The 20,634-nt window shown below is 29.2% G+C and overlaps 2 protein-coding genes across 2 annotated transcripts; both read left to right on the top strand.

Annotated features, from left to right (window-relative positions):
* The first annotated feature begins 356 nt into the window (after positions 1–356).
* LOC130672471 (aminopeptidase N-like) lies at positions 357–10,635 on the top strand. The gene is made up of 9 exons (XM_057477080.1): positions 357–1,035; positions 2,468–2,917; positions 3,894–4,077; positions 4,922–5,166; positions 5,229–5,590; positions 7,279–7,747; positions 7,837–8,142; positions 9,829–9,916; positions 9,993–10,635. The coding sequence occupies exons 1-9, from the start codon at positions 542–544 to the stop codon at positions 10,176–10,178; spliced, it is 2,784 nt and encodes a 927-aa protein (XP_057333063.1). The 5' UTR covers positions 357–541; the 3' UTR covers positions 10,179–10,635.
* A 1,462-nt stretch (positions 10,636–12,097) lies between these two features.
* LOC130672469 (aminopeptidase N-like) lies at positions 12,098–18,529 on the top strand. The gene is made up of 9 exons (XM_057477078.1): positions 12,098–12,671; positions 13,667–14,122; positions 14,211–14,400; positions 14,479–14,723; positions 14,796–15,160; positions 16,367–16,832; positions 16,932–17,243; positions 17,315–17,399; positions 18,324–18,529. The coding sequence occupies exons 1-9, from the start codon at positions 12,178–12,180 to the stop codon at positions 18,501–18,503; spliced, it is 2,793 nt and encodes a 930-aa protein (XP_057333061.1). The 5' UTR covers positions 12,098–12,177; the 3' UTR covers positions 18,504–18,529.
* The last annotated feature ends 2,105 nt before the right edge of the window (positions 18,530–20,634 follow it).

Raw genomic sequence — 20,634 nt, 5'->3', positions numbered from 1 at the left:
ATTCAGATCATAGCTTTACATATTTACTACCAAAAGTTACCTTGACGTATAATGATCTTTTCCTAGGAAGTAATGTACATTTGTTTACATATTCTATTTTTTTATTTTTTAATTGTAATCAGTGAATAGAATATACATCAATTACACAAACAAAAACAAAGAAAAAAAAACGTTTCAATCTAATCATTAATTATTGAAGCAGTCTGTCCTTAAAATTTAACAATGCAGTTATCCATGAATAATTTTGAATTAACTTAGCATCTAAAAATGTTTATGCCGTTAATGAATTATATTTGATTATTATTTTAAAAACTTTATCAGATGTAATAAAAATTCTTGGTAAGCTAAAATCCAGGGGCATTAGCAAAATTATATAAATATTTATGATTCTTTCGTAAGGTCAATGAGTACTGTAACTTTATTCATTGATCCGAGTTTTAGTTAACAGTGAGTGATTAAATGGACACAATACTAGTGTCACTGATGCAAACATAATTTTCTTCTTGTTTTATTATTTTTGCGGTTGCCGATGTGAATAAAAATGTTATTATTAAATAAATTTCGGTGTTTTCTAATACTAGTTTGTGTGGTTCAATTCCAACGATCTGTTGCGCAAAATGAAAATAAATATATTAGTATGTTGTTGGCAAAAGTATTAGGCTTCCGATTGTCAAACGATACATCTCCACAATCATATGCTTTGCAAATAGAACCTCATTTTACTAACGAAGAATTTACGTTTGACGGAACAGCTAGTATAATTTTTGAAGTGCATAATCCAACTCGGGATGTGATCTTTCATGTTGCTGATTTACTAGAGATTGATAAGACGTACACAAGATTAGTGCTTAGTGATGGCACAATAAAGAAACCAATCACACAACGATGGAGTGATATTCTTGAATTTTTTAATATTAAATTTCAAGATGAATTGCCAGTTGGATTGTACACATTGAAACTCAAATGGTTGGGTCATGAAGCGAAGAATCTCAAAGGTTTTTATCGTGGTATTGATGACGATCCAAACGAAGAAAAGTGAGTTTCTTTTTTGTTGATAAATTTAGTCTATTTATCAGATTAAGTTTTTTGTGATTAGAAAATAATGTATCCAACTGATATAATTATAGAAATTAATTAATTTCCGAACGAATCTGCTTGAAAGTAAATAATTATTAATGTCATCTTAGTTGAAATATGTCATAATTTTTTTATTTCAAAACATTTAAACGCTTTTCTATCATACAAATAGGGGAGGGGGGGGCAAAAGGGGGTACCTAAAGAAATACTAAGTTTTCGAGGATTAAAATACGCTAAATCTTTTTGATTTTAGTGATATTCGAGGTAAATAGACAAAATTTTTAGCTGCCGTTAAAAAATAAAATTTTTATTTTTGGCGGGAAAAACGGGGTACCTTTAAAAAAAGTTGAAAAAAAAAAATTTCTGAAAATTGATCAAATTTTATTACTTGCATTTTTTATATGTAATATACATAAAGAAAAATTACATTTCACATCATTGGTGGACACGAAGGCAAAAAAAAAATTTTTGTAGGGCAGAGAAGCCTCCCTGCAAAAAATGATATTTTTTTTTTTTTAATTGTTTTCATTATTAAGAATGTATTTCTTTCTCTTGACAACTATTTTTGGTTTTATAATACTTAACAAAAATTTTTTTAAGTGTAATAAATCGTTTCCCCTCGATTAGCTTAATTACTAATTGCTATTTAATAAAAAAAAACAATTTTGTATTTCTTATTTGTCATTATTTTGAACCCAAAAAACGTTTTTTTTGATTTTTTAGATTGCAGATTATTTTGCATTATTCAAAATATTTTATCAATAAAAAAATAAAATATTATTTTCGAATATTTTTAGTGGCCAAATTTGCCCCAGCTATAACAAATCAGCCGAAAAATGGATTAGTGTATCATATTTTTTTCAATTTGACCATAAAAATATGAAAGAAAAATTTTTTTTTAATTTTCGGCTGGTCCATTTTGGCCTCGGTGTTATGGGTAGGGCTAAAAATGCGGAAATATATCAAATTTTTTTTAATTTAACGATAAAAATTTGAAAGAATCATTTTTTTACGATTTTCGGCTGGTCCATTTTGCCCCAGGTGTCATGCGTAGGGCAAAAAAGCGCAAATATATCGGATTTATACTAATTAGACGAAAAAAAAAAATTTTTTTTTTTCATAAAATTTTGGGGGTACCCCGTTTTGCCTACCCTACCCCCTTTTGCCCCCCTACCCCTATATGATTCTGAGAAAAATAGTGACATTTGATATATTGATCTACGTAGATAATAAGATTCACAATTTTCAAAATTAAAATATCCTCATTAAGTCTAATGTATGACATCGTTTCAATAAACGATAATAATTAATTTTTATATGGATAACCTACATATTTTTCAAATGTATTTACATCAGTGGTTAATAAATATTTTGAATTATATTAAATCAGATATATGGTGGCGACACATTTTCAACCTCATGCAGCTCGCAGGGCTTTTCCATGTTGGGATGAACCTGCATTCAAAGCAGAATTTGAAATTTCGCTGAAACATTATCCCAACTACACAGCTTTATCAAATATGCCAGTAAAAAACCACGTAGAAACAACAGATGGAAAGATTTGGACAAACTTTGAAAAATCTCCCCCAATGTCAACTTATTTAGTGAGTTTTATAATTGCTGATTACGAGCATTACGAAAATAATGTTGGAAATGTCACATTTTGGACGAAAAAAGGTAGCAAAGATAATGTAAGACTGGCTTTTGAAATAAGTCAAGCAACATTAATTGCATTGGAAAAATACACTGGTATACCATACGCACTTCCTAAGCTAGATCAAGTAACTGTCCCTCAATATTCTTCTACTGCTACTGAACATTGGGGGATCATTAGCTATGTGTAATAACTTGAACATGTATTTTATTTATATTATTGATAACGCAAGCCAACAAAAACCGACTTATTCTTCAGGGTTTTAACTTTTTTATATTTAATCTGATACACCGAAAAAAAATAATTGCTAATTCCTACAGATTATTTCTGTAGCTGTTAACGAAAAAGTATGTATTGTCTTCCCAACAAGAGAATGCACCTCGGGTGTCGTCGGTTTTTACTCCCACTCTGGATGTTTTATGTGTTAAATGTTCTCCCACTTTTCTGTGCGCATGCGCAGTTCATAAATGTTCGGTGGGGGCAATTTCCGAGGTGTATCTCTTACTGGGACCACTTTAGCAATACTGCCAGGGTGCATCACACTCGCGTATCTTATTAAGCCAGGTTATGAGAACCGCTGGTGCTCGGGGAGCCGGTCCGAGTTGAACAAAAAATTCGCGGGGATAAAAAATAAAAAATTTATATTTCTTTGTGAAAACATAATATTTTATATTTGTAACATAAAAATCTCATCTTTTCTGAGTATTTTTATTTATTTATTTTTTTTTTCACGATGCCATTTTTTTCCAGATAGTTAACAATTCGCAAAATACAGAAAAACATTTTTTGTAATAATTTTTTTTCAAATTAAACTGTCGTAAAAGTATTTTTTTTCAGTGTAGTTTGACGATTTGTCATTCTTAACTTTGATCTACATTAATTTTCATATATCTTAATAATGATACATTTAGGTCTACGTAAAAGTATCAGTATAATGCGGGATTTATGCATCCGTAGATTTAGATTATTTTTTTCCCAAAGCCAAATTTTCTTATTTTTGAAGAACTCCATATAATCGAAATTGAATTCAATGTTAATTTATAAAACACATTATATAGGTTTCACGAAATACCCATAGAAAATATGATTCTATATTCATGTCGGCTTGTGTTATTCTACTGATAATTTCAATCATAATTATTTTGAAATTTTTTTCACTTAGAACCTATGGAGTTTATTTTAATTTGAATGAAAATAGTATTTTAATGCGCGATAATGCAATCCAATTAACAATACACGAAGTTTCTCACCAGTGGTTTGGAAATTTAGTAACACCCGTTTGGTGGGACGACCTTTGGTTGAGTGAAGCTTTCGTCGTATATTTTTCAGCAAAGATAGCTGACGAGGTATTTTCTACTTTAATGACCATAATTTCAATAACATCCTATATAACAATCTTGTTCAAGACTTGAGCAAGCCTGGTCTCAAATTCGATAGACATTAGTGTCTTTTCCTACCTACTCGTCTTGCTGCAGATACTTGTGGCTAGATTTCAATAGCAAGTCTAGTGCAAGCCTTACACAAGAAATTCGTGCCAGATTATAACTTAATTCTGGAGCAAGACTATAGTAGAAAATAGTTGCGCATGTCTTGCTCAAGGCTTCAAATTGACCTTGAGACTCGAGTAGATCTTGAGCAAGGCATGCGTAAGTACTTGTCGTAAGTTATAGTACAACAAATGCGCACAAGTCTTGATGAAGATTTCTTGCTACCTGATCTTGCGCAAACCTATTCGTAGAAAAAGACACTAGTGACTGAGAGTTTTACTCGAGACACTGGCACCAGAATCTTGCTCAAGTGTGTGTTACTTGGGATGTCCATCTGTGATGAAAAAGATACCCTGGCGATTTTGAATCACCCTGGAAACACCCTAGGAGTGGAAACACGGTGGAATCACGATGGATCCACGATGGTTACACGGTGGGTTTTTTTTTCATTTTATCACCGTGATTCCACGGTGTTTACACGGTGTACCCACCCTGATTCCACGATGGTTACACGGTGTACCCACCATGATTCCACGGTGTATCCACGGTGATTACGCGGTGTACGTGGAATCACGGTGATAAAATGAAAAAAAAACCACCGTGTAACCATCGTGGATCCACCGTGATTCCAGGGTGATTCAAAACCGTCAGGGTACTTTAATCAAAAAACATATATATATAATTTATATTACTTTTACAATAGATACTAAATGATTGGTATGGGAGAGATTTATTCGTCGTCGATATTATGCACAAAATATCTTTTCCAGCAGAATTTTTAATCAGATATCCTCGACCAATTAAATGGAATCCTGGTAGCCCATCAGAAGTTTCAGAAATATTCAATACAGTGACTTATCGTAAAGGAGCAGCGATCGTTTATATGCTCGAAAATATTTTATCTGAAGATGTTTTCCAGGACGGAATAAGGAGATATTTACAAAAACAGTAATTGTATATTAATTATAATAATCGTTATATGAAATCACATATTAATTTAAGTTTTTCAGTCAATTCAGCGCGGTTACAACCAATGATTTATGGCAAGCTCTTCAAGAATCTTACGATGAGAGTCGACTATTTCCCATTTTGAATATTAAAGAAGTAATGGATCCATGGTTAGAACAAACAGGCTATCCAATTTTGAATGTAACAAGAGATTATGAAACTGGAATTACAAATATCACTCAATCAAATGGAATGCCCGCTAATCCAGATAACTTATGGATGGTTCCGTTGACTTTTACAGATAGTTCGAAACTTAATTTCAATCATACGCGACCGACACATTGGTTAGCACAATCTCGTGAAAATCTCACAATTTATGGAATCCATAAAGATGACTGGGTGATTTTTAATATTCAGCAAAGTGGTCAGAATTCTTGATAAATATCAATGATTTATTCCCCCGGGTCAAAAAATTACACGGAAAAAAGAGCAGTTGAAAAATTACAGTTTCGTATAGTAGTAAAGCGCTCCGAGTCCGAAACTGTAAAAATTATATTTTTTATCAGTAAATTTTACAGAAATAACAAATATTACAGTTTCAAACTCGATATTGTCGATTTAAACTGTAAAATTTGCTGCTTAAAATAGTATTTATTTTATTACTATAAAAAATTTATAAAATTACAGTTTAAGCTTTAATGTTTAAAGATTTTTGCCCCGAAAGCCTTTTTTACTGTAGAAACTGTAATTTTTCAACTGCTCTTTTTTCCGTGTAGATCTGTTTTAAAATAAATGATAAATTCCAATATTTTTTCTTGAATTTAAGTTTATTAATCGTATATATTTTATATAAGAATTTAATCTGTTTTTGCCTATACTTTTCCTTATTCAGGCCAATATCAGACTTATTCTCGTATGATATTTAGTCTGTTTTAAATCGCGTTTAGACTAAAAACAGACTTTTTTATTATAGTTCATGTTCTGTGTTCAATTGTTTTTGATGACAAAAACAGACTTTATTTACTATAATTTTTAGTCTGTTTTCAATCGCTTTTAGATCAAAAACAGGATTTTTTACAAATCCAAATAATAATAATAATAATAATATAGATTCATAAATTTATTTTAATTTTCTTGATATTTGAAACATGCTAATGCGCTTCCGTAATAAGATGTCACAAGAATTTTGATGGTTTCTAATGCCAAAATATTTTCGATTTTATTCAGTAAATAAGGAAAATTTCTTGACATTTTAAGAGTTATTTTATTACTTTTATTTAAAACTATAAATATTCAGTCAAGACAACTAAAACATAAAGCTGCACTGAAAAAAAGATTTATTTGAGCCAACTAAGATTTATTTGAGCCAAAGATATCGTATATTTGGATATGGCCAAATAAATATTTAATTGTGAGAAAGATATAATATATTTGAGTCGTTTAATTGCGTGAAATAAGTGATTTATTTGTGGTAAAGAAATGATCCAATTGCTACAAATAAATAAGGGCTTCAAATATATGTATAGTATCGCCAAATTTTAGGTTATTTGTCACAAATTTAATATCTTTACCACAAATATATCAATTACTTACCACAAATAAATTATATATTTCCGTCAAATTATAAAATTATTTGAATCAACTGTCATATTTTGTTGTACCAAATATATTTATTTGTCATTAAGAAATATTAAAAAAAAAGCCACAAATAAATTGATTTATTTGGGACAAATATTTCTTTTTTTCAGTGTGTCAAACTTTCATTAACTGTCGACATTTTCAAACAAAAGACACTAAATAAATAGTAAACAAAACATAATCAATTCTGTAACTTCATATATTTTTTATAAATATTGCCCATAAATAAAAATATTACGTCCATGATTTAATCTAGTTAAGTCCTTGCAAATTTTCAGAACTAAAATTTTTTAATGTTTAAGAATTAATCTAGTTTTGTCTGTCCCGTAACGAAATTGTTTTTTAAAACAACAGATCAAAAACAGCTTAAAATTTTTATAAAAGATCAATAACAGATCAAATAGTTCAATTAGACTAAAAACAGATCAAATTTTTCGACCCGGGTCCATTTTTTATTTAATCAATTATTTTCAGGTTTCTATCGTGTTAATTATGATCACGAAAATTGGAAACGCATAGCTGATTATTTGCATACTAATAACTTTTATAAAATCAATGTCAAAAATCGAGCGCAATTCATTGATGATCTTTATTATTTTACGACTATGGATGATCAATATTATGAAATGCTCATTGATGTTATTTCATATTTGTATAGAGAAACTAATTATCTTCCCTGGATACCAACATTAGAAATAATTGAGAAATTCAACAGTTTATTGATGAATACTCCAAGTTATAATATCTTTGAAAAATTCATGTTACATCTTTTGAATAATATAGTTGAGCATGTGGGTTTCGAAAATGATAAAAATGAAAATCATTTAGTTCAACTCGCTCGGCATCATTTGTTACCTTGGGCGTGCGCTTTTGGTCACGAAGGATGCCGGGCGGCTGCTCGTGATAAGGTTACAGCACATCTTGAAAATCCTAGTAGTAATGTGTAAGTTAATATTGTTGTTGATAAAAGTAACTCATAAAATTAACATTCAAAGAAATGCATCTAGCTTTAACTGATTTTAATTTATTTAGAATTACTCCGAGTGAAGAAAGTTGGATTTATTGTAACGGTCTCAGAGCTTCTAATGAAAGTATTTGGGAAAATTTCATGAATGCACATCTTGCTAATCCTCTGGAACAACCAGGATTTCAATATTTAGGGTGTACTGATAATCGTCATTTAATTGAAAAATATTTACTTCTAGCAGTTGCAGATAATTCTACACTTTTAACGGATCAAGTTACTAACGCTATTTTATCAGTTATGTCTGGAAAACGAGAAAATGTTGATTTTGTTTTGGATTTCTTCATCAATAACATTGAGAAAATTAGACAATAGTAATTAACATTTTAATCATTACTCTATTCAAAAATTCCATACAGGTATTCTGCATAAATTTTTATACACGGAGAGAAATTTATGGTAACGATTAAAATAAATTATGGTAATGGTTACCATAATGTGATAGTAACGGTTACTATAATATTATAGTAACCATTACCATAATATATAGTAACCATTACCATATTGTATGGTAACCATAACCATAATATTATAGGAACCATTACCATAATATATGGTAACCATTACCATAATATATAGTAACCATTACCATAATATATGGTAACCATTACCATAATATATGGTAACCATTACCATAATATACAGTAACCATTACCATACTGTATGCTAACCATTACCATAATAAATGGTAACCATTACCATAATATATGGGAGCCATTACCATAATATTATAGGAACCATTACTATAACATTATGGTAACCATTACTATAACATTGTGGTAACCATTACCATAATATATGGTAACCATTACCATAATATATAGTAACCATTACCATATTGTATGGTAACCATTACCATAATAAATAGTAACCATTACCATAATATATGGGAACCATTACCATAATATTATAGGAACCATTACTATAACATTATGGTAACCATTACTATAACATTGTGGTAACCATTACCATAATATATGATAACCATTACCATAATATATGGTAACCATTACCATAATATATGGTAACCATTACCATAATAAATAGTAACCATTACCATAATATATGGTAACCATTACCATAATATATAGTAACCATTACCATAATATATGGTAACCATTACCATAATAAATAGTAACCATTACCATAATATATGGTAACCATTACCATAATATATAGTAACCATTACCATAATATATGGTAACCATTACCATAATATACAGTAACCATTACCATACTGTATGGTAACCATTACCATAATAAATGGTAACCATTACCATAATATATGGGAGCCATTACCATAATATATGGTAACCATTACCATAATATATAGTAACCATTACCATATTGTATGGTAACCATTACCATAATAAATAGTAACCATTACCATAATATATGGGAACCATTACCATAATATTATAGTAACGATTACCATAATATTATGGAAACGATGACCATAATATTATGGTAATCATTACCATAATTATTTCACATGCGATATGGGAATTGTTACCATAATTATCGGAATAATTCCCATAATCATGAGAACTTTTCCGAGAAAGTATGGGCCTATATCCCATAATTCCAAGTAATCATTACCATAACGGTATGGGATGACATTTCATAAATGTACTAGGAAGGGTTACCATAAATTTTTCTCCGTGTAGAATTCTCATAATACGTTTTCGGATGAAAATCCCTCTAGGAATCCATCATAGTTTTCGGCCAGTTTGTTTGTAAAAATTTAATATTATTTATTCCCATTCTCAAATAGCAAAATTTACTAAATATATAGTCAAGTTTACTAATGCAGTTTATATTTAATTCCATACTTAAATAATAAAAATTACTAAATATAACTAAAAATTAAATTCTCACGAAAGTAAAATGGTTTTTTACGATAGAGTAAATTTAAATCAAATTTTTTAAAACTTATTTTTCCGTTTAATTATTCAATGTCAATGAAATTTATTAAATTAAGATATCAATTTATTCTACAGTTTCGATGTAAGAGATATGTCCAATCAAATTGATTGGATAGCACAAAAATTTAGTGAAAGTATAAAAAACCCAGATCAATATAATAAAGTATGTATGATATAACTTATATTATAAAAAAAAATTTATTTTTATGACAATAACACTTTGATATTAATTTTTGTAGTTTATAGAATTTGTTACAAGTCAAGAGGATTTAGGTAAAATGTCGCCTACGAGTGAATTATTAAAAGAAGCTAGAAATACTATGGCATCGAGTGAAAAAATATCATCAATATTTCATGCACTAATAGATTCAAAGCCTTCACTTTTTAATCTTATACATGGGCCATTGTATTCAAATAATAAGTGATTAAAAATAAAATGAATGCAACAGATTTATGTCAAGAAATATAATCGTTATATTTGATTGTTGTTTTATATAATAACTGTTTACTTTAAAATCACCGTTTCCTTTAATTTAAATTTATTTCGATTTTCTGTAAATTTTAAACTCAAAATTTATTCACTTACAAAGATTCTGGATTTGAAAAAAAAAAAAAAAATAATGTAATTTATAAATTATAGTTTACTAAACATAATTGAAAATTTTTGAATCAAAATTGAAAATTCTATATAAATATGTTACTTATAAATATGTAGCATTAATTTAAGAAGGTTTTACATACTTACGGCCACATAACATGGAAATTTGACGATACGTTAGGCTTACAGTCAAAATTTTCGGTAGATAACAGCACAATAGATTCAAGGAAATAAACTTTATTGAAAGAATTGCAGTGAAATAATTATAACCTTTCACAGATTAAATGAAAATCATCAAATATTTCTTACTAAAAATTAAAGGTGTTATGATTGAATTCTCTAGCAGATCCAAATTACGGTGAATTACTGTATTTTGCCATGAAATACCTTATTTTACAGCAAATTTGCAGAAATTTGAGTCAAAATGCGGTAATTCATGGTAAAATACGGTAAATTATTGCAATTTATGGAAATTTACCGCAATTTGTGGCATTTTTACCGTAACAAAGTGAAATACTTCACATTACGGTAAAATACTGCAATTTCCCAATAAATATGCACTTTTACGGTAAAGCATCGCACTTGTACCGAAAAAGACCGTCTTTTTTACGGTAAAATACCGCACGTTTGCCGCAAATGTACGGTAAATTACCGTATTTTCACCGTGAAATACCTTATTTTACAGCAAATTTGCCGAAACTTGCGTCAAAATGCGGTAATTCATGGTAAAATACGGTAAATTATTACCATTTATGGAAATTTATCGCAATTTGTGGCATTTTTACCGTAACACAGTGAAACACTTCACTTTCTGGTAAAATGCCGCAATTTCGCAATAAATATGCATGTTTACGGTAAAGCATCGCACTTTTACCGAAAAATACCGTCTTGTTTACCGTAAAATAACCGCAGGTTTGCCGCAAATGTACGGTGAATTACCGTATTTTCACCGTGAAATACCTTATTTTACAGCAAATTTGCCGAAAATTGCGTCAAAATGCGGTAATTCATGGTAGAATACGGTAAATTATTGCAATTTATGGAAATTTACCGCAATTTGTGGCATTTTTACCGTAACAGAGTGAAATACTTCACTTTACGGTAAAATGCTGCAATTTTGCAATAAATATGCACTTTTACGGTAAAGCATCGCACTTTTACCGAAAAATACCGTCTTTTTTACCGTAAAATACTGCAGGTTTGCCGCAAACGTACGGTGAATTACCGTATTTTCACCGTGAAATACCGCAAGTTACCGTAATTTACCGCATAATACCGTAATTTGCCGTGAAATTCAACAGTCTGTGGTAAAATATCGTAATTCTTATAAATACCGTACATTATGCCCACACGGAAAAAGTATATATCCGTATATATTCGGGCAAATCTGAATATATGCCGCATATATGCGGTATATATTCAGATTTGCCCGAATATATATACGGATATATAATTTTTCCGTGTGGGTGGTAATTTACCGTAATGCGGATCCACCAGAGTTATTTAAAATAAATAAGTATGGCCTCTCAATATAGATGAAAAATATTTTAGGTCATAAATAAAATACATTAGCTATAAAAAATGTTTACTAAATTATGTTAATGAATACACATAATTGTATTAAAAAGTCATTTCATTATTTCTTAGAACGATTTAATATCTAGCTCATTGTAATCACATTCAGGCATTAATTTTAATAAATGTATCAAGGTTTTTCTGCAGCTATAAAACATCGATATAAACAATTATTGCTACTAGTGTGCTACCACCTGAGGACGGTAGCTGCATGGAAGTTTGTGATTGTGATTAGCGATAAATTTATCAAAATGATTAAACAGTTTATTATTTGTTCAGCTATACTGTTATATGTAGTGACAGCAATACCACTCGCTGATGAACCTAATGACAATAGTAAAACAGCTAATAATGATGAAGAATCGAAATTCCGTTTACCACGTACAACATCACCACGTGTGTACACGATTGAGCTTGATCCAGATATTAATGGTGAAGATTTTACATTTAGTGGAAAAGGAACATTCACGTTCGAAGTTCTTGAGCCTACTTCTTCTGTAACTGTACATAAATCACAGAGGATTGAAATAGACAACAGTTTTACAGAAATTTTTGATAAGAAAGGAAATTCTCAGAAACCTAAGAGTCAAGAGTGGAATCAACAAAATGATTTTTATACTATGGAGTTCGAAAATAAATTAGAGCCAGGAACTTACACTTTGAAAATGAAATGGACTGGCCAGGATACTTGGGGCTCACCAGGATTCACACGTGATGATTACTATATAGATGAATCTGAAATGAAGTAAATAATTTGAAAAGTATTTTTACACACTTCAAGTGTACATTAGGGTGGGCCGAAAATACGCTTTTTTGAATTTTCATTATTAAAACCAAAAATATTTTTCTTTGTACAAAAAAAATTGTTCGAAAAACAAAAAAAATTGTAGGTCGATATCTTGGGCTCGCCAAATCCCGCTAAAGTTAGAAGTTGTTTAAAAATTTTTTTCCAACGTATTTTGATCGGAAATTTAATTCTCTACATAAAAGTTCGTATAATAAAATTACGTAAAATTGATAGTTACTGAGATAATTGCAATTTTGTTCTAAAAAATATAATTTTTCAAGATATTATCACTTTTTTAGGATAAAATATGAATTTTATCATATAAATTTCATGGAAAATCAAATTTCTTACGAAAGTGGTCCTCTGGTAAAAACTTAAAATTTATAGTTATTCAGAAACTGGCAGTTTTATGTTTAGATAGTCACATTTCTCGTTATTTGGTGGTTTTCACCAAGAATTGCTATTATCTTTGTAACCATCAACTTTGAATAAATTTTTATTAGGTCTGTTTTGTAGAAAATTGAATTTCCTACAAAATTTTTACGATAAAATTTATTTTTTACTCTGAAAAAGTAATAATATCTTGAAAAATTTCATTTTTTATAGCAAAATTGCAATTATCTGAGTAACTATCAACTTTACGTAATTTTATTATAGGACCTTTTTTTGTAGAGAATTAAATTTTCGATCAAAATGTGTTGGAAAAAAATTTTTAAACAACTTCTAACTTTAGCGGGATTTGGCGAGTCAAAGATATCGACCTAAAATTTTTTTTGATTTCCGAAAAATTTTTTTTTTGTACAAGGAAAAATATTTTTGGTATTAATAAATAAAATTCAAAAAAAGCGGATTTTCGGCCCACCCTAGTGTACATGCGTAGAAAATGCTCTAGTGTCATTTTTTTTTGAAATTTTTATTATGCAAATTAAATATGTATTGTTATATATTTTCAGACACCTCGTTGTTATGATTTCTAAACCACTTGGAGCTCGAAGTATATTTCCTTGTTGGGATGAACCAGCATATAAGGCTTTTTTCAATCTATCAGTCAAACATTCTCCAACTCATACTTCATTATTTAATACGCCTGAAAAAAGTCATGAAATATTGCCAGATGGTAACATCATTACCCATTTTCAAATGACTCCGAAAATGTCTACATTTGCTACTTGCCTAGCTATCACTGACGATTATAAAGTACTAAAAACCTCTGACGGAAAAATGTCCTTCCACGCATTAGAAAAAGATTTAAACTCATTGAAATTTCCACTTGAAATAAGTCAAACACTTCTGAAAGAAATGGAATCTCTTACCAATATACCCTACACATTGCCTAAATTAGATCAAGTTATCATTCCTTACGCAGCTAGATCTAACGCAATGGATAATTGGGGAATCGCCGGTTATCAGTACGTTTATTTCTGATTTTTATTGTAATAAATTTTATTTAAATGGAAAAATTTTGTTGAATGAACCGAATTTTAATGATTTTACTAGGCTTACAGATGTAGCATTCCAGAATACTACTTTAGTCCCTAACGTTGAAGATCTCGATACTATTTTATTAGAACTATCTAATCGAATAGCATACCAATGGTTTGGAAATCTCGTAACTCCAGCTTGGTGGAATGAAGCTTGGTTAAGTGAATCATTTGCTACGTACTATACATTTAAAATGTTGGAAAAAGTAATTTTGCACTATTACTGTTAAGTTGCAGTATTCATAATTTTATGGAAATTACAATTATACTTATTTATATTTTAGACGGATCCGTACCGAGCAGTTATGGATTGGTTAGTAGTTGAATATATAAATGATTATTCTTTCGATGCAGAATTAACTTTTGGTGAAGCATTACCTATCAAATGGATGCCACTTAATCGAACAGGTATTAAAAATATGATGAGTCCTATTACGCATTTCAAAGGTCCTGGCATTCTACATATGCTGGATCATATTCTTGGTGAAAACGTGTTCCGCGACGGAGTTCAGCGATTTTTGAAGACTCAGTATGTAGATTTATCTAGAAGTAGGTAATAGATTACTAGTAATACAGTATAAACAGTTTTCGCCTTTTTTAGCCAATTCGATACTGTTGTTACTGACGATCTCTGGAAAGCTCTTCAAGAAGTTTATAATGAAAACTATGGGTCAGAAAAACCATTAAATATTAAAGAGACTATGGACCCCTGGATCGAGCAAACTGGAACCCCAGTCATAACTGTTACTCGGGATTATGAAACTGGTGAAACAAACATAACACAAGAAAATGTTCGTTATGCGAATTCAGATAACAAATGGAAAATTCCTATTAATTATGCAACTAAATCAAACCCGGACTTTTCGCGAACTGTTCCGACTATGTGGATGGAACAAGATGAAGAAACAAAAAAAATACCTGACATCGATAAGGATGACTGGATTATCCTTAATATTCAGCAAAGGGGTAAGTTTATCGTTAAAATTGCTTTCAAAAATACAAGAAGTGTTCCTTTTATTTCACCGACAATGAAATGGTGAGTTTCAATTCTTAATTACCCGCATGAAAAAACTTTATATGTGAAAACATATATGATAGAATATATGAATATTATAATGTGATATATTGTACAATATATAAAATCATATTTAGATTTTTGCCGTATTAATATATGATAATATATTGAAAAAAAATATATTGCTAGAATATATTACCAATATATTTATCAATATATGACTTTTTTATGTATGTTTTACATATATATTTTAATATATCTTTTTTTATATTGATATATTATATTGAAAGTAGTGTATTAATTAATATATAGTATTTTTTGTATTTTTTATATATGTTTTCCAGTATATTGCAAAATATATGGTTTCCAGTATATTGTAAAATATGTAGAACTTTTTTTACTTTTCTTAGGTTATTGCGTTAGTTATTCAGTAAATGTAAGGTCAATGAAAAGAAAAAAAAATAGTAAATTTGACTTTTTTTGTGGATTTGTGTAGAAATTGAAAAAGTATATTGAAAAAATAAAATTTTCAATATATCGCGAAAAACATAAGTTTTAATATATTAGAAAAATATAATTCCAATATACCGCTAACCATATATTTAAACATATAAATTCTTTCATATATAATCAATTATATAGAGACCATATACCACTAATTATATGAGTCAATATATATGGAAATATATATTAAGTTTATTATATTATACTTATAAATTATATATATACCATCCATATATGACAAGAATATATTGAGCATTATATGAGATAATATATATAGAAAAATACAAAACATTATATACAAGTAAATATATTATTATAAATATATAATCCAATATATGTAAAAAACATATATTTTTCAATATAGATATTTTTGCCGCTATATATTTATCACATATTCACCATATATTTTTTTATATACTTTTAACAATATATAGCTTTTCCATGCGGGTAGTCAGTCAAAAAAAGTTTCAGTGCAGATAACTATAAACGACATAATTTATAGTATGAAATAGATCACAATTTTAGACTTGGTGTGATGTCAGCTCTTGCCTTTGGTTCAAACAGACAACTTCACCCTCGTCTAAGATCGTTCTGTTTTCTGTTTCATTTCTTTCCACACATGATGTAGTATGTCATGTTAATAACTTTTACAGGTTTCTATCAAGTTAATTACGACGAAGAAAACTGGCAACGCCTTGCAGAATATCTTTTTAAGGATCACGAAAAGATTCATCCAATCAATCGGGCGCAACTTCTTCAGGATGCTTACAGAATGTACCAAGATGATAGTTCATACATTGACGCACTTTTCAATATATCATTTTATCTACACGAAGAAACAGATCATTTGCCATGGGTTCCAGCATCAAAAATTATAACAGACATGCATGAGAAATTGCGAAATACTGATGTGGAAGATTATTTTAAAATGTATGTTCTGTTCATCACTGATGAAATAACCGAACATATTGGGTATGGAAAAGACGAAGGTGAAACTCCATCGACAGTCCGAGTTCGAAATATGCTTTCTCCGTTACTTTGTGAATATAGTCACGCCGACTGTCAATCTTTCGCTCAAAGACTATTTAATTCATACATGGAAAATCCTTCAGAGTTTGCGTTAGTTCATTCACTTTTACCGTTCTGTTCAATTTAATCATAATTCAGTGTAATTAATGCCGTTATAACTTTTATTAATATTTGTATTAATTATCGTAGGTTTCCGAACTCGAATTGGGATTGGATTTTGTGTAATGGACTTAGGGAGGCTGATGATTCAGTATGGGATAAACTTATGTCTGATCAGCTTCCTATGCCAGAGTCTATTCGCAAAAAAAAATATACTTTTATTAAATGTGCCGAGAGTAAAGAGAAACGTGATAAATATATCGCTGAAGCAATGAACGCTAATTCAAAGGCAACAGCCAACCAAATTAATCAAATGTTTTCAGCATTTCTTGAAAATAGTAGAGATGATGTTGATTATGCAATTCAATACTTTACAGAGCATTTTGATGAAATTGCAAAATAGTACTTATTTTTTCATATTTATCTTTTTCTTATCAGTTCACTGTTATTAACTATTTTAACCTTTATTTCAGCTTTGAAAAAGGAGATGATTTCGATCTATCTGATCTTTTTAACAATCATATAATGGCCATCAAGACACAAGATCAATATGACAAAGTACGTTGTAAAATTATTTAAGAAATTGAAATCAAATGTGCCGATAAAATCCCATATTCTCTAACCGAGTAAAAAGTGCTTTTGATAACGCTTGTGATTAGCTTATGAGCCGTTAGACTGGTGCTGCTGACACACGAGTATTGAACGCCATTCCTCATTCAGTTAGATAAAAAAGTTTTTGTATCGAATGGTGAGAAAGTACGCTTTTTTTTGGTAAAAACAACACTACCTCCTCTGATAGCCAAGTTGGCAGCAGACTGGCAACAACTTTCTGCAGTAGTTGGTTGTCAAGTTGGCCGCAAAAATTGACATTTCCGTAAGTTGATGGGAACTTTCTGAGAAAATTGTCTGCAAAAGTTGGCATTCCATTAATTGACAGCAACCTGTCGCCAACTTTCTGAGACTGTTCGTGGCTAAAGTTGATGTTACGTTAGTTAACGGAAAGTTGCCCAGCTTGTGGCAGCTCACTGGCGCCAACTTTTTCAAAAAGTTGGCGGTGACCTGTAGCCAACAATTACAAAAGCTGAAAGTTGTCGGCAACTAATGTACACCAACTTTCTGATCAGAAAGTCTGGCTATCAGGCTCACATTCGTTGGAATTACTTCTAACGAATAATTATTCTTAGCGGAAACAACTAGAGATTTCAGTCAGGTTCATGTAGTGAACTGTATATTACGATCAAATGCGGTTCAATCAGTGAGTTTTGTATATAATTTCTTTATATATGTATATAAAAAGCGTACGATATTTCAGAATATCACGAAGAATGTAGGCACTATGGGTGATATTTAATCTTCAGTGTCTTCTTTAACCAATGAAAAACGTGCTTACTTACCATCAGTTACAAAAAAATTCTCTAATTACAGTATTACTATAAAACACAAAAAGTTTATAAAATTTCCGCTGTTTTGTTATTGTTACAGATGACAGCATTTTTCGAGCCCCGAAAAAATACGTTGAAAAAGGTGTTGTATGAACGCGTGCCAGCTCTCCAACGTGCACTCGAAGAATCTAGTAGTAACATTGAAGAAATGAAACAAACTTCTGCTATGTTCCGTAAATTAATGAATTACAACTTTGTAGATGATAAAGATGTTAAGTAATTATTAAAATGTAATAGGATGATTTATTATTCATTCATATTTTAATTGTTCTTACCTTAGATATATGTTAATACCCCGATGAAAAAAGATTTTGTCTAATCATATATGATCATGCATAATTGTCTATATATGATCAGATCCAAAAATTGGCCAGGTCTGATCATACATAATTTGATCTGTTTATATATGAACAGATACACTGAGAAAAAATTTCTCTTTGGATAATTAAATTGGTTTTGTTGAATTCTATTAAGCTAAACATTATTTGGGACAACTAAATTTTATTACGTCAATATAATCTATTTTATCATTTTTAACAAATGATTTAATAGACTCTATTTGGTTGACATTAATATTTCTCTCTCTAAGATAATAAAATCATATGGTAGAGTTAAGAAAATATTGATTTGAAGGACAACTAAACTATTTTGTAGTGCCAACAAATCCAAATATTAGAGCAAAATATTATTATATTAACTCTAATAAATATTACTTAGACACAAAAAAATATATTCATTTAGAATAAATATATATATATTTGTTCGAGGTTAATAAATATATATTTGAACCTAATGATTATTCCCTTATGAAAAAGCAATATATGAGCTTCAGTATAATTCAAAATATATGATAAATTATATGGAATTATAAGAAGTCATATATGGAGCCATATACAAAATTTTGCCGAAATATTATATGATTTTATAATTTGCAACATATATATCGGTAATATATTTTTTTTATATGCTAACTTATAAATATTGCTTATAATATTTTATACTATATTTTAAGTTATATGATAAGATATACGATTTAATTATATGACTGACATATAAAATTTATACATGTAAATATATAATTGTATAAATATATGTTCGCATATATTTGTATAAATGTATGTAAATATATATTTATATAAATATATATTTATATATATTTGCACAAATATAAAACTAGAGATTTCAAGCTATAAAATGCTTTTTTTTAAATCTCGATCCGATTATTTTTCATGAAGTTACAGTCTTGCAAAAATCACTAAAAAAATTCTAAAATTTTTTTGTTCCTTTAATTTTTGGTATGAGTGTATTTTTTAAATTATTTATGAATAATAATATCGAAATTATTATAATTTTGAAATTATAAGTTTATATATAAAACGAGAATATATTTTGAGATGTAATATCATATGTATACAATTACATATACTATAAATTATATGGTTGATAATAATATTGAAATTATAAATTAATTTATAAGATGAAACATATATATTACGTTATAAATTAATATATAAAGCGGACATATAATTTTTGATACAATATCACATGTATATCACATATATTATAAATGATATGAATTATTATAATATTAAACGTATACATTATTATATATGATAAATCATATAGTAATCAATATTAATAATTTTGCCGCCATATATGTTCAGTTATTTACCATATATTTTTTTTATATATTGTCGACAGTATATGGTTTTTCCACACGGGTTGATTTAAAAGTTATGGTGCTAGGCAGCAGCAGCTGGAGTAGTTCGGTGCTCGCCACTAGATCGCGCCCACCATTTGTGGTGTCCCTGGTAAGATACTTATTTCAGAGTTTTTATATTCGCCAGCTCGAAGCATTCATGGGATGGTTTATTCGCTGAATATTTTTGATAATAATATAGGAGTATCCTGTATTACACTCTGTCATTAATGCTTAATAATAATGTTCTTCCTGAACAATTTTTGACATAGTACGAAAAAAAGTACGTGTAAAGGAAATAATTTTTTTTTCTAAATATGCATTTATTTAACTGTTAAATAAATATTCTGTCATTTTAAAATAATATTTAATTATTCGGCATAATATTCGTTATTTAGTTGTATGAATTTTTCATAATTAACATTGCTTCGCATAAGTGTCATCTTGCGAAATCGCTGATACGTTCCGTCGGTTCTTTGAACATATCTGCGGATCTTCGTTTTGATAACGTGTGATTTTGCCTTTATCATTATTCGTATCCAATCTTCCGGGGCCTTACTGAGTAAGAAATCATATTCTCTTGAACTACTCCCATTGCCATTGATAATTTACAGTGTAATTTTTGTGTTATGAATAAATAAGAGGAATTATT

Source organism: Microplitis mediator, chromosome 7 (genome assembly GCF_029852145.1).
Source record: "Microplitis mediator isolate UGA2020A chromosome 7, iyMicMedi2.1, whole genome shotgun sequence".
Taxonomy (NCBI): Eukaryota; Metazoa; Arthropoda; class Insecta; order Hymenoptera; family Braconidae; genus Microplitis; species Microplitis mediator.
This window is presented reverse-complemented; position numbering and strand designations above follow the sequence as displayed.